This window comes from Pimephales promelas, chromosome 14 (assembly GCF_988280905.1).
Source record: "Pimephales promelas chromosome 14, fPimPro1.hap1.1, whole genome shotgun sequence".
Classification (NCBI taxonomy): domain Eukaryota; kingdom Metazoa; phylum Chordata; class Actinopteri; order Cypriniformes; family Leuciscidae; genus Pimephales; species Pimephales promelas.
The window spans coordinates 18,300,087-18,315,119 of record NC_142782.1 but is presented as its reverse complement, the minus strand read 5'-3'; the positions used below and the strand labels follow the sequence as shown (position 1 = coordinate 18,315,119).

The window sequence follows — 15,033 nt, the reverse complement described above, 5'->3', positions numbered from 1 at the left end:
ACGTAGGTCCGTAGGCCTACGCCAGACATTCTTTGCCTACGCATCCATTTACGCCTAAAGAGTAACCCTTGAACTTGATGTACAACATAATGATGGCAATTACCGCCTCTTGCAGTTCAAACAAAAGTTGACCTATTTTGCTTCACTTTCAAGATTTTGCATCCCATACAGTTTAAATAGGTGCAAGACATATTTAATTCTAAATCCATACAACAATTTTTGGGGGGACAAAACGTTTTTCAAACTCCCTTTATTTGACATTTGGAGAAAGGCACGTGTGAATGGTTGAGGGGGCACAGAAGATGTGGTGATGGTAGGCTATAGTATGAAACTGTGCTCTGTTGAGGAAGCACTCCATTCCCAATCTCTTTATCAAAATGAAACAAATACAACTAGAATTTATTCCCCATTACAAAATTATCCAAGTAAAAACATAGAAATTTGCAACACCCCTTCATTTTACTTTACTATATGCAATGTATGACACCTGCAAATCTACTGTACATATGGAAACTGAAGAATACTAGAAGCCTGGAAAAACTCCACCAGCGAAGAACAGCCACACAACCTTTTCATATTTTAGATGACGATCAGCACATTAAGGCACTTTGCGATATTTCATGATGTTTCAGTCAACTGTAAAACAAAAGACAATAGATGTTTTATTGTTCCCTTGGCTTATGAACCTTAATTCATTTGTTCATGTAAATTGATTCAAATTATTTAAGAGCTTCTCATCCTCACCATAGGTAGTTTAACCTTCAATTGCAACTTCAGTAGCTCCCAGACATCCATTGATGGCATCCACAGTTAGGCTGCCAGTCACTGCCAAGTCCTAAGTAAGTTAGAAACAACATTAACTAAAACAAATACTACTTATTGGTAACATTGTATTTTAAACAACAAAAAGATACAAATAAAATAAATAAATACTGAGGGAGGAATACCTTTATGGTTTCCGTTTCTACTTGTGCCATAAATTCACCTTGAGACTGAAAAAAAAAAACAATAATTGAAAATTGAATTTTATAGTCAGAGAACACTAAAATACAAAAAGCTTCAAATTAGGTTTATCAGCAATTTAGAGTGATTGCATTCGAGGAACTGGAGCTCATTTGGAAAATTCTCTCCCCTAACATTCTCTACCCAAAATTGTTAAGCAGCACAACCACTTTCAACATTGCTATTTGAAATGTAACAAGAAATGTTTAATTATCACCAAATCAGCATATTAGAATGATTTCTGAAGGATCACATGACACTGAATGACGCTGAATAAAATACATTTGTATATATATATATATATATATATATATATATATATATATATGTGTGTGTGTGTGTAATTAAATAATATTTCACAATATTACTGTTTTTACTTAAAAAAATGTATTTATTTCTGTATGCATGTTTGTTTGTTTGTTTGTTTGCGTGTGTGCAGTCATGTTAACCGTTTTAAAAGTTAAAAAGCTCACTTGTATAATCTCCTTTGCTAAAGGCACAGGCAGAGGAAGAGGCTCAGGAGCAGGAGCAGGAATCGTTTCTGCCAGTGTCTCTGATGGAACCTCAGGGGCATCTGTTGTTGTTTCAGGAATCTATGGGAAAAGGCCATATTTTCTATTTAGATCCATCCAAGTAGGTAATAGAATTTAACGCCTGATGTGCACATTTTAGGTGTGTCTAACTGCTCACCTGTTCCTCTGCAAAAGTTGTGGCAACAGCTATGACTGTCTCGTTCACAACAAATTCTTCAGCGATGGAGTCACTAGTGGACTCGACCGAAGGCTTCAGCATGTGAAAACCCAAGGGCAAAAGACCATATTTAAAATTAAACTTCAATCTAAAAGGATTCTGAGCAGAAATGCTTGAGATGATCCCACAAAAGGAGTTAATAAAAAGTAGTTTTATACCGTAGGTTCCTCCAATGGGACTGTGTGCTGCTGCTGCTCAGGCTCTGGTTCCACTAAAGCTTCTGTAGGTACTGCAGCTTCCTAAAGAAAGGAATGCACGTTATTTTTTATGCCCCTTGGCATGTATTGCAAATGTTATTGAAGTGCAATCTTCTTCACCACTAGGAACATAGGAACGTTTTACTTTATGGATAGTTCTCTCTCTCTCTCTCTCTCTCTCTCTCTCTCTCTCTCTCTCTCTCTCTCTCTCTCTCTCTCTCTCTCTCTCTCTCTCTCTCTCTCTCTCTCTCTCTCTCTCACACACACACACACACACACACACACACACAAAATATATATAGCATTTTTGATCATCATCATGTTACTTGTTACAAAGCTATGACAGAATTTCTTCTGAAGAACACAAAATAATGTTTCAGAAAAATGTTCTTAGGAATGTTTTTTGACCATACAGTAAAAGTCAATGTGATTCAAAACGGCATAGGCCCCTTTGACTTTCAATGTATCAAAAACAATGAGACATATCTATTTTTATGTTCCACAGAAGAAAGAAAGTTACAGGTTTCACATTAAGATATTTTGAAGAATGTTTTAGCTGTTTTTTGTCCCTACAGTGCAAGTCGGTTGGGGCCAAAACAACACTAAGCCTTGACTTTTATTATCCAGACAAAAACTGAGATACATCTGTATTTATGTTCCATAGAAGAAAGAAAGCTTTACACTGCAAAAAAAAAACAAAAAAAAAAAAAAACACTGGACTAGTTTTCAGCACTGTTTCAGTGCATATGCCTTTAAATGATAATGAGCTTCGCTTACTCCACCCCTCTGTTCTGTGGGTCGTTAGACACAACACACATGGAGTGTTGCCTTGACAAAAGTTGAGGGTATATAGACCCTTATGCACCAGAGAAACGAGGGCGCCGCCATCTTTAGAACATTGTCTTTGAACTTCCGTGTTTGCGGTCGCTTCGTATATCTCTATGGCATTGCTGTCCAGGAGTATAGCTTTTGAAGTGGATTTACTTAATGTAAAGTTAACAAAAGTTATCATGAGGATTGTAATGTTTAAAGCAGATGTCTTAACAAATGTCAGTAGAATGGGAAGATTTTAAAACAAACCATTCATTCAAAAATAGGCAAGATCACTGTGAAAATACAGACCGGAAAACAAAAGACCACGAGCGCAGCGCTGAAAAGGGGTGGGGCTACATAAGGTCTATAGAGTGCCGAAGTTACGACGTCACTCTGTAGGCCAAAACGCGGAAGTGAGTTAGCATTTTAGCACTACTGGTTCCCTCGCTCTAAAGTCTATGGGATTTTTAAGTGGGTTTTTGCCAAATCACCTGAAATAAGGTCTGTGGTGAACAAAGCCTCTAAATATTGAACACCTTTTGATCTATGACATAGAACACACAGTTATAACATGCTTTTAACTTTATTGTGTCTGCTTGTGTTTTTAAAAAAACTTTAAATAGGCTTCAAAATGTATACATTTTGAATTAACTTGTAAAGATTATCTTGATAGACAAAACGTGTAAGGGTCACAACTCTTTGTTAAACACAGAACTTATTTTTTGCGATTTTCCTAAAATCAATGGGGAAAATGCATAGCTTTTCGATCGAGGGAACCCATGCGCCGTTAGCTTCTGAGTTGTCCTACAAAGTGACGTCATCACTTTGGCACTCTATTCTGGAGAAAGAATAGGCTGATTTCACGCAGCCGCCATTTTGAAATGGTTCCAGTGGGAAGAAAATCGGAAGTGTCGCCTTTAATCATAGTAGAGTCGCAAATATGCAATGGCATATTATTGTTGTGTTTAATGTAGAAATTAGTTATTCTAAAAAATGTACATACATTTCTTTCATACTTTAGACTATATACAGTGAAATTAATTTATAAATAAAATATTTATTTTTATAAATAATTCAGAATGTGAAAAAAAGAAGCAGGAACGAACTATATACATATCCTATATTGGATATTAACATCCAATAGTGTAAATAGCGGCAGCAGCTTCAGGTTGGTAGTCCAAGACATTGTTGTCTATATCTGTACTTCCGGGGTTCTTCCCACCGGAGCCTTGCTTTCGATTTCAAAATGGCGGCTGCGTGAAATACAGGGGTGTAATCCATCAGCCGGAAACTGAAGCCTCACGGGAGCCGCCATTGTAGCAGAACTTCACCTGCTGTTAGTATTCCATTGACTCCCATTCATTTTGGCGTCACTTTGACAGCAATTAACTTAACGTCTGAGGCGTCCAAAGACTTCATTTGTCCATTATTTATTCCTAAAGAAACACGACAATGTATAAAAGGCTCCATTACCTTGTATCTTTCGTTACAGCCCTATAGAAGCCGTTTTTGTAAAAATAGGCTAAAGATTGCGTCATAACCACAGGACTTTCTGTCGCACAATAGAGACATTACCGTATAGACAGGAGGAGAAGCTCGCAGGCAATCCTTTACTGTCTATGAGGCAATCGGGGGACATGGAGGCACAAAGTCAAGGCAGAAGCCCATAGATAGAGAGTCCATGAAAGCAACGGGACAAAATATTTCAACAAAGTTTTTGGGGAGGTGTTTCAGATTTGTCTTGGAACAAGATTTACATCTGTCAGACTGTCGTCAAGCTCAGTTTGAGCCTGCGCAGTCGCTCAGACATCAGGCAGGAAGTGCAATAATCGGGCTTCAGTTTTCTCCGTTTAAATCAATGGGGTCGCTGTGTCCATTTCTTTTACTGTCGGTGAAATCAGCGTATGGCAGCAGGAGTCTCTGAGGACACATTTCTTAAGTAAATACATCTTGATTTAAGAATGTTTAAGGCCCATTCACACCAAAAACGATTATACAACCATAATGATAACTTTATTAGAGTCCAAAAAAACAAATGATAATTCTTGTTTTATTCCAAGGACGCGCTCCAGGTTTGACGCCTGCCGCTTTAAATGCCAAAGTTCTCTTAAGTGGAATGGATTCTGATTGGCTTTCGATATCATCTATCGGCTCAAAAAAAAAAAAAATCAATCTGAAAGTGATTCTAACTATATCTTTTCACTGTGTCGTTATCATTATAGTTGTGGTGTGTACTCTGCAATGCTTTTATATTTATATATTTTTTAAGAACTCAATCTTTATAGTCATCGTCCTTGATGTGAACGGGCCTTTAGATATATGTACTGGAAAACAAGACAAAAACACTGAGAAAGAAGTCTAGTGTGCAGTAGGGCTGCACGATTAATCGTAATGAAACTGCACGCGATTTGGCAAAGGTTGCGATTATTTTATGCGCAGCTTGTCAGAGCAGTGCGGCTGTTCGGTAGTAAATGCTGATCCATCTGAATGCCAGAGGGCACTCTCACACAGACAAATATGCCCCGCCAAAGAAGTACAATAACACACTTCATTCCAGGAAATCCCAAGGGGGTAATCAAGGGGGTAATCCATCGACCAGAAGTTGAAGCCTCGCAGGAGCTGACATCTTGTAGCAGAACTTCACTTGCGTTAGCATTTCCATTGACTCCCATTCATTTTGGCGTCACTTTGACAGCGAATAACTTTACATCTGAGGCGTTTGAAGAATCCATTTGTCCATTACTTATTTCGAAAGAAACACGACAATGTATAAAATGCTCCATTACGTTGTAGCTTATGTTATGGCCCCATAGAAGCAGTTTTTTGTAAAAGTAGGCTAACGATTGCGTCATAACCAAGCGACTCTCTGCCGCACAGTAGAGAGATTACCGTATGGATATGGACAGGAGGAGAAGCTCGCAGGCAATCGGGGAAACGTGGAGGCAAAATGACAAAATAATTAATCAGAATACCTAGTATAATACCTAGAATACCCAGAATTTGCTAATATTTTTGGCTGAACTATTCCCCCCCCAAAAAAAATAAATAAAAAATAAATAAATAAATAAATAAAAATAAAATAAAATGAACTTACCACAGAAAACTCTTCTGGTTCAGGCTCTACATGTACATCCTGTAGGAAAGGAGGAGAAACCATATTAAAAAAATTGCTATGGGCTAGCACTTGTTAGTTTAGTGTGCCTGAAAAACATGGCCCGAACTGTCCAAGGGAATTAAAAAAAGAATGGGAAGAGTGAGGCTCATGTCATGCCCAATTATCCAAACAAGTGCACAGAACAGACAAGACAAAGTCACCTGTTGTGCATGCAAATTAACTCATGCAAAGAGTCCATTGCAATGTGCCATGAAGATGTATTGTGTCAGGCACCTCCGTGACTTCTGTGAGTCTCCGGACTTCAACAGGCTCAGTTTCAACAGTTATGGCTTCGGCTTCGATGGCAGTCTCTCCCATGACCCCGACAACATGCCCGTCGACTTCCACGGTGATGTCGGCAAAAGGCTCAACTTCGGTTAAAACTGTTTCTGTCACAGTTTCAACTGCAGCAACAGTTTCAGCTGTAGTCACCGTCTCCTCTGGCACTGGCACCTCTACGACAGGATCCTTAGCTGGCACTGGCACCTCAACCACAGGATCCTTAGCTGGCACTGGCACCTCTACCACAGGATCCTTAGCTGGCACTGGCACCTCTACCACAGGATCCTTAGCTGGCACTGGCACCTCTACCACAGGATCCTTGGCTGGCACTGACACCTCTACCACAGGATCGATAGCTGGCACTGGCACCTCTACCACAGGATCCTTAGCAGGAAGCTCATCTTCAACTTCACGCTCGGTGTCAATCGTCTCAACAACTTGGGCTAAAACATGCGTCTGTGCCAGAACACCATATAAAGACAAGAAAACATGCAATACATAATGTACAAGCACAATGGTAACATGTTTACAATACATATACTTTAAATGTTACAATACATCAAGGTTTTATTCTACCTTTAAAAAGTAGTTTTTAAAAGAACTCTCTTATGTTCACATATGGTGCGTTCTATTATTCATCCGTCTCGGAGGTCCGAATCGGACAACAGACGTTGCCTAGCAACACGCCCCCGTTCCTCGGATTTCTCCTCTCGGACGTCGGACAACCGTGAGGACACCGAGCAAGAAAACCCTTTTTTGGAATTCAAGATGGCCGGCAGGCCCAGTGACTTGTAAGAATGAATTGTTTTCATTGTTTTTGAACCGCTTTGGTATTTTAAATGACGATTATAATCACTCGTATTACTGCGTCCTCTGTGGGTATGGGATTTGGTTGTTGAGTGCAATTACTAACGTTGCTAGCGTTGCTAACAGAAGATTAACATTAAAAACATTAAATAAAACACACACACACACACATATATATATATATATATATATATATATATATACTGTATATATATATATATATATATATATACACACATATACATACCTCTGTGGCTACAGGTGTAGACTCCTCAAACTGGATCTGTGAATAGCATGTTTTGAAAAGGTCATAGTAAAATAAAAAAGAAAGAACAGATTCCTTTAGTAAATTCCTCAATACTTTAATTCAAAAACTACATTTAAATTTCTAACCCAATACAAAGCCTCATTTATATATGCATTCTATATGCATGGGACATTTGTCTAAAGCTAGTGTCTTTATTAGTAAAAAAAAAGAAAAAAGATGCAGTTAATAAGTTTTCTTTACACCTCATAAAGCAAAGTTATGAGGGAAAAAAGCACATAAATTAACCCTGAAAGGTAAGGTGTGGCGCTGGAGACCTAGTAATTAGGAAAAACACCTTTACTAGCCCATTAGTGTAAATAGCCAAAACTTTACAGTGGTTGAACTGCTGAGGACTGATAGGATAGCATATTACCATACCTCAGTTTCAGCAGGGATGGACACTGGCTCATCTATAGATGATATGGCCTGAAAAAAGACAGTAATCACAAAATGTAAAGGTCCACATCACAATAAAGATTAATTGTGTTACAATTGTATTAAAATAAAGTATCTTAAACTATTTTATAATACTTAATAATGATGATAACAATACTTGCAATGTCAGTTCCACCACACCAACAAGACTCTCTAACCAAACATTTACAATGCTAAATTATGCATGTTTATTGCAGAGCAAAGTGTAACATGTGAGTACAGCATATGCCGTGTTGTTGAAATATTGAGTAAGGTTTAATATTGATGCGCTCTACATACACAGTGCTCCAAACTCCCCCAAAATCTTCCAGGGCAAATTTAAGAAACAAAGTGTGCCAGACTGTTCTGAGTTCTGCCACTGTTTTGATTTGAAATGTATGCAACTGTACAGTGCAAGTTTCTATGAAAGTCATGGCATTTTTATGACATATTTAGTCTCATAATTATGATATACTAAGTAGTCGTATTTATGATGACATTGACCCTTAAACAAATACCTTGGGTCTAGTGACCCTGGATGTCATTTACTACTCTCCTCCTAATTTATTTTTTAAAGTTAGACATCAACCTTCTTAGTAATTCTCAATCAATTCATTATAAACAATATATACACTGTAAAAAAAATATTTTCATGATTTGTAATACCAACATTTTTTTCTTTTGTCAAATCAACTTAAATTATTTATGTGGTTCAGATAAAATAATATTTTGAGTTTCTGGTGATTAAATCAATCTCCTTCATTGTATTAACTCATTTTTTTCCATTTCAAAGAACTTAAAATTTTAAGGCAATTAATTAACTTAATTTTTTAAGTTAAACTAACATTTTTTTTTTTACAGTGTATGTATAAAAAAATAATAATAAAAGAATGCCGGTTTTCCTATTCATTAAAAAAAAAAAAAACATTGTATAGGGTCGCTAACGACCCAAGGTGTGTAAGTATATTCTGCACAACTATAATTGAATGTTTGATAACTGAAGAAGAGCAATTCAATGACTTGTACACAATAAAGAATTATAGTTTTGAGAATATGTTTGAGATGGCAAATATGAGTCAGATCCTAAATGTACTGGCAAATGAGCTCTGATGAGGACAGTGATGATGGTATAAAACATCTGCTCAAACTGAACAAAACTCCAAAAGGTAACAATGCTTTATTTGACTCTTCTGTAATTGTTACCAATATCAAGAGAATTTTATATTAATGCGAAAGGTAGAGATCCATCCATGTAGATCCGGCCCTCCAAAGACCTGAATATTTAATAATGATTGGCCATAAATGTTTCACCAATCATTATTGTAACGTACGGACAGAGACGGTCGGATCCATGTGCAGCACTTTATTGTACTTGAACATAAACTGAAATCAAGTAGGCACACAAAAAAAGCAAGGGGCAATCCAGAAACTCGTGGTCTAAACAGGCAATGGTCGGGGCAGGCAGCACAGGTTCACAAATATAGTCCAGGAAACAGGCTAAGGTCGAGAGTCCAGGGAAACACGGAATACACAAACGGAGAAAATGCTCAGAGATGTACGCTTACAGGGTAACAAAACTTCGCCAGGGATACAGGGAAAACTCAGGCTTAAATAAGGAACTCAATAACCAATAATGAAACACAGCTGAACATAATAAAACACAAAGAGTCCATGGGGAAACATAACATGGGGAGAGAGTGCCCTCTAGTGGCTCTCGAGGGCACCACGGCTGCTGATCGTCACAATTATTACATATTCGGGACTTTAGAGACCCTGATCTATATCTAACATAGATGGATCTGTAGATGGATAGATGGAAATGTCGCAATAATATAAATTTATCTTACATTTAAGGGTAAAAAGTCATCACTTATCAAATATAATTTTATGTCATAATTATGACTTTTACCAATAAATGATTTTTTTTTTCCTTCTTGTGTGGCTTCCACATATCAGCATTTTTGTTTAGTTTCATGCATAAAATATGCATACAAATAAGCATGGAAATGCCACTAGACAGCAATCACACTAGACTCAGCTGAGAATGTGGTGCAGCATTAAACATTTTCAAAATATACAAGTTACCATATTAAAAAAAAAAGAAAAAAACAAATTAAGGGAAAAATTAAATTAAATTAGATAAAAGTGAATTAAACTCAAAACTATAATAAAGCATTACAAAATTCTGTTTAATGTATGCTCACATCATAGATTCTCCATCTGCAGAATGACATTTAACTTAAAAGTATTGTGTAAACCACACAAAGACTTACAGAGTAACACATACAACCGTTGTCAAAAAGATTGTTGTTAAAAAAGACAAAGGAGATTCTGTTGGCCACCACGTCTCCTCAGAGCTGACCATGTGTGCACGTGGTTATAAATGAGCACTCAGTCAGATATCTGTTTCACATTCTCTTTCTTCAACAGATTAAATAAGAATTAAACAAAACAATGCCAATTATAAATTACTCAAATTGTAAAATTGACCATTTTACTCAATCCCTAAACTGAAATTTATCAACAAGTACGTCAAACGTGCCACAACCCCTCAATAGCATGCATGACTAGGCCCTGTACCCGACCTAAGCACATTCCTTGTCTCCACCCACCTATGTGCATTCAGAAAAAAACTTACATAAAATATTTAAGCTCCTCCTCCACAATGACAAACACACCAGCTAATGCAACGCCCACATGACCCCTACAAAAATACAAAGAGAAAAGGGGAGGGGGGAGGGGGGGGGGTGGACACAGACAGTACAAAATGTTCTTTCTCCATCAGCTAAACCCCTTCAACAAGCCTCCATCCATTGAGGTGGGAGCTCACCTGCGTTTCCACAGAGACATCCAGCAAGTCAAAGGGCTCCCGAGGGCCTCGAAGCCAACTGAGAATGAGCCCCATAGCGACACAGACCTGACACTCCAGTAAAGCAACTCAGACCTTAACCTGACACTTAACCTTTCTCACTCGCCCTGTCCCAGTGCCACTCTCAGTGTGTGGATGTCCAACACAAGCTCTTGTGATGTCTGCGAAGGGAGAGGAGAGGCTGAAGCAGAGCTCACAGGAAAAGAAGGGTGGGCTTTAAGGGCTTGGCTTCTCTTCAAAAACAGGGGGGAGGGTGAGGCGCAGGAGGTTGAGTAGTGACTATATATTAAGTTATTGTTTGGGGAGAATGTCAGCTTGCATATTTGTACATGCATGTATGCACAATAATGTAAGAAAACAGACATCTGCTGATGTCATGAGCTATCACAGACGCGACACAGAAAGTAGAGACATATTACGCAGAACTTGGTTAACTTAGATGTTGAAAATGCATTTTAAAAGAATTGATTTAAAATATAAAACATATATTAATATAATGCAATTGATTTATAAAATAATATACAGTATGTTAAAATATGTATATTTTACAATACAGGCTTTTATAAAGCAACATATAATAATGGAACGGCATACTGAACCTATTCTATTTGAAAATAAATGTGGTTCCGCTCCTCAGGTAAATTAGATTTCATGAGCATCAAGTTTGTAATAATTCTCAGTGGCACTCTCCAAATAACCTTTTTTTATTATTATTTATGGCCATTATCAAAGATAATATGCAATGCAGTAATGCTAAAATCTGTTTATTTAAGAGATGCATCTCTCTTTATGCAACAGTTGCAGTCACTTTAGTAAATGTTGTCCATTGTCTGTTGTCAATAGTGTAGCAATGTATGATGCACAACTCAAACAGACGTCACATTTTTAAACCAAGCAGCTTTCTGTTGGTCAAAGAGGAAACATTTATGTGACCAACTTGAAACTGTTGCAAAATCTGCACCCACAAGATTGGGTTCCTGATTGAGTGGATTCCTATGGAAATGACTGGATTTTAGTCATAAAAATTCACAGAACAAAGGTAAACATGACCTTTACATAATTGTTGGGCTTGGTACAAAAACTCCATCATCATTCTACTCAGCACAATTACTTTCTGGGGTTTCACTGGTTGAATCGTGTTACCTTGTCCCCTTGGGCTGAAACTGCAATCACTTTATAGGGCCCCCCTGAAGCCTGGGCCCAGCACAAAAGGTCTAGTTGTCCCCCCCCCCTTATCAGCAGCCCTGCTCACATAGAGCAGAGTCTCTACAGACACAGAATGTGTGGATATCTAATCTCAAATATTCAACACAGGCAACCAGTTAAAATCCTACTGAGCCAACTGGTGTTCACTGACATCAAGGTGAAATAATGTTCCTAAAAAGGAAGCAGGATTCAGAAAAGCTTATGATCTCGTTTTCAATAAAACCGCAGTTTTAAAGTCTGCTGTGGCTCCAGGCATGCTGAACAGAATGTTCACAAAATATTTCCCTTCTACATTGCATACATGACCACACCCCCATCTTCCATCCAGGCTGTGAAAAGCTATTACTGTCAGGCCCATACTTTAATATCGGTCACAACAGTAACATCTGATGAATTACAGACGATGATTGTTAATTTCCACAAATTTCTCTGTGCACTTAATAATTATCAAATATAATTAACCTCAAAAAAGGAGGTTCAGATTCACATTACCTCTGATACTGGAACGGTGAAACTTTCATCTTCCTCAATAACAGCTGGCTCTTCTGCAGGGGGTTCCACTAGGCTTTGTCCTAGGTCCTCTGCAGCTTTTACCACTTCGTCTTTAACAGCATCCGTTACTGGGACCTCAAACACAACCAGTTCTGCAGGAGGAACTTCAGCGGGAACAACTGGAGCAATCACCGCCAGGGGAATTGGAACCGAAATAGGACTCTCTAGAGTTTTAGCAACTGGAACCCTTGCAGGAACTGGGGCAGAGACAGCACACACTCCTGAGGTTCCCTTTCCAGAGGAGGCGTACTGTTCCTCCAGGGCCCTTCTCTGGGCCTGCTGCTCAAAAAAAAAAAAAAAAAAAAAAATGAAGTAATGATTTGAAATCAGAAGATATTCAGTTTTATCTTTAGTTCAGTTGAGCACATAATGGATTTAGACAGGGTTTAATGACTTCCCTGAGAGCTTACATAAGTTAACAAAATTTAGCTGTGTAATGGCAAAAAATGGCTGAATCCAATTGAGTCTGACATGTCTAGTCAAGCGAGTTGGAAGAGTCAGCACCCCTCGCAGCTCTGGATGGGGCTAAACAGAACAGACAAAAATGCTAATCACATCATAATGGAACCATAATCGCATTATAATCACACTCACAGCTTCATTATCCAAAAGCAGGGACTGGCCAGTGCGGTTTACATAGCCCTCAAAAGAATTTAAGCTCCCATTGTGCATGTATGGGGTGTACAGTTGCCAGCACAGTTAAGGCCAAATTATGCAACCATGTGTGAAGATCAGGATCAGCACTGACAAAGCCAAATTAGGCAAAACTTGGGCCCAAATTCATGAAACAGGCCAGCATAACAGAATAAACAGTCTGGCGTTTGGAGGAACAGAGGAGGTGTTAGGGAAAAAGCACATTTCCCAAACAGAAAAAAAAAAAAAAAAAAAACTTGAAAGATTTGCATGAGCCTACAGCTGCAAAAATTGAGTTAATTGGCTCTGGCAGCTGACTTTAAAAATGATGTTTCTTCTGTTTTGAAGTGCTGGTGAGCATCAAACCGTGTTGGAATGCACTCACCCCCCAGTACTCACCATTTCTTTTTTGACTGCATGATTAGAGACGGTGAAATGTGCCCTGTTTAGGACCAGCTATATCTCATGGGGTGGGGGCTTAACAGCTAGAGAGATAATAGATACCCCTCTATTTCTGTACTTGTGTGAAAGGCAGTTCTGTTGATATGACTGCATGCCAGGGTTTTGGGACAGCAACTGAGCATTAAACGGTTGTTTAGCTGAGCAGAATGTTTAGCTAAGCAGAATGAAAAGGGTGAGATTTTAATGATATGCCCTTAAAAAAAACTGTTGTAAAATTCAAACAAAGAGTTCAGTGTTCAGATGCACAAACTGTGTGTATTTCATTATGTCACTGGCCACAGAGGACAAATATGTCTTAGAGTGGTGAGGCATGGTCAATATTGTGCAACATTCCTTTGCAATAACCGAATAAATCACCTTTCAAAAATACACTTATTAAAAATCAATGGATTTATAAGGAGACAGCTAAAAACTGTCCAAAAACCAATCGGTGCAAAAAAATAAAATTAAATAAAAAAATAAATTAAAAAAAATTAAAAAAATGAAGGAATGTGCCTTCAACCATGTTTGGAATCAGACTGGCCCAAGGGATATGCCAAAATCAACAAAGTCCTAATACGTTTTTGGGGGTGGGGTCAAAAGGCATGATTTGGTTTGTTGCACAGAACAAAGAAAAAATACCACAAAATAAATCAATAACACTCTATATGTGAAACATATATTAATTGTAATATCAGTTGTATATTAATTGTAATATCTGTGATAGATTCTATCTATCTATCTATCTATCTATCTATCTATCTATCTATCTATCTATCTATCTATCTATCTATCTATCTATCTATCTATCTATCTATCTATCTATCTATCTATCTATCTATCTATCTATCTATCTATCTATCTATCTATCTATCTATCTATCTATCTATCTATCTATCTAAGTGGGATGTGAGTAAGCCCGCTGCATCTCTACTGGTTCCTATATGGGACACACCCCCTACTATAAAATATACCCCTGCTCGATGTGTTGTATCGATAGTTAAATCAACTTATTCTAACTAACAGAAATAAAAATAAACTAATTCTTCATATGGGCATGAAACAATGGTCTGAGAACAGAAAATTATAAACCTATGGCGTCATCTTACTAAATTTAACTAGGCAAAGATCGTAATGATATGCTAAATAAACACAATTGGAGAAACTCTAAAAAAAATCATTACGCTATCGTTAATTTCAATAACTATTTAAAGCCCAAGTAAAGCTGACAGATCAAACTAGAAAACTAGGTAGGAATCAGTTTGGATACAATAAAAATGACATCATATTGATTGCAGGACCCTGATTAAAAACAAGCGTGAAAGTAATGTACTCACCACTCTTCTCATTCGGCGCTTGTTCTTCTTTCTCTTGCTAGGCATGTTTACTAGAATATAGCCAACTGTATGAAAGAATATAAAGTGTATTTGTTCGGCGAGGCGACGAGCGGGTCCGTCGCCACTGTTGCAGTCAGATAACAGCAGTCAGAATGACAATATGGTTCTATTTAAAGGCGCGTTGATTTTTTTTCATCTCTGTGTCTGCCTATAGGGGGAAGTCCACGCACCTAAACATCAGTCTTCATAACCATCATAACATGAAGTGG

General features: G+C 37.8%; 1 protein-coding gene across 2 annotated transcripts; it reads right to left on the bottom strand.

Annotated features, from left to right (window-relative positions):
• Positions 1–234: 234 nt before the first annotated feature.
• LOC120485233 (uncharacterized) lies at positions 235–14,995 on the bottom strand. 2 transcript variants are annotated; one of them, XM_039680903.2, is made up of 13 exons: positions 14,765–14,995; positions 12,294–12,632; positions 7,691–7,738; positions 7,253–7,288; positions 6,568–6,654; positions 6,151–6,369; positions 5,857–5,895; positions 1,911–1,991; positions 1,693–1,785; positions 1,476–1,595; positions 948–992; positions 745–835; positions 235–636 (listed from the first exon to the last, which is right to left on the bottom strand). In XM_039680903.2, the coding sequence occupies exons 1-12, from the start codon at positions 14,807–14,809 to the stop codon at positions 755–757; spliced, it is 1,233 nt and encodes a 410-aa protein (XP_039536837.2). In that variant the 5' UTR covers positions 14,810–14,995; the 3' UTR covers positions 235–636; positions 745–754. The 2 variants fall into 2 exon arrangements, with proteins under 2 accessions (XP_039536837.2, XP_039536811.2); XM_039680877.2 differs by having other exon boundaries at positions 6,151–6,654.
• Positions 14,996–15,033: the final 38 nt, after the last annotated feature.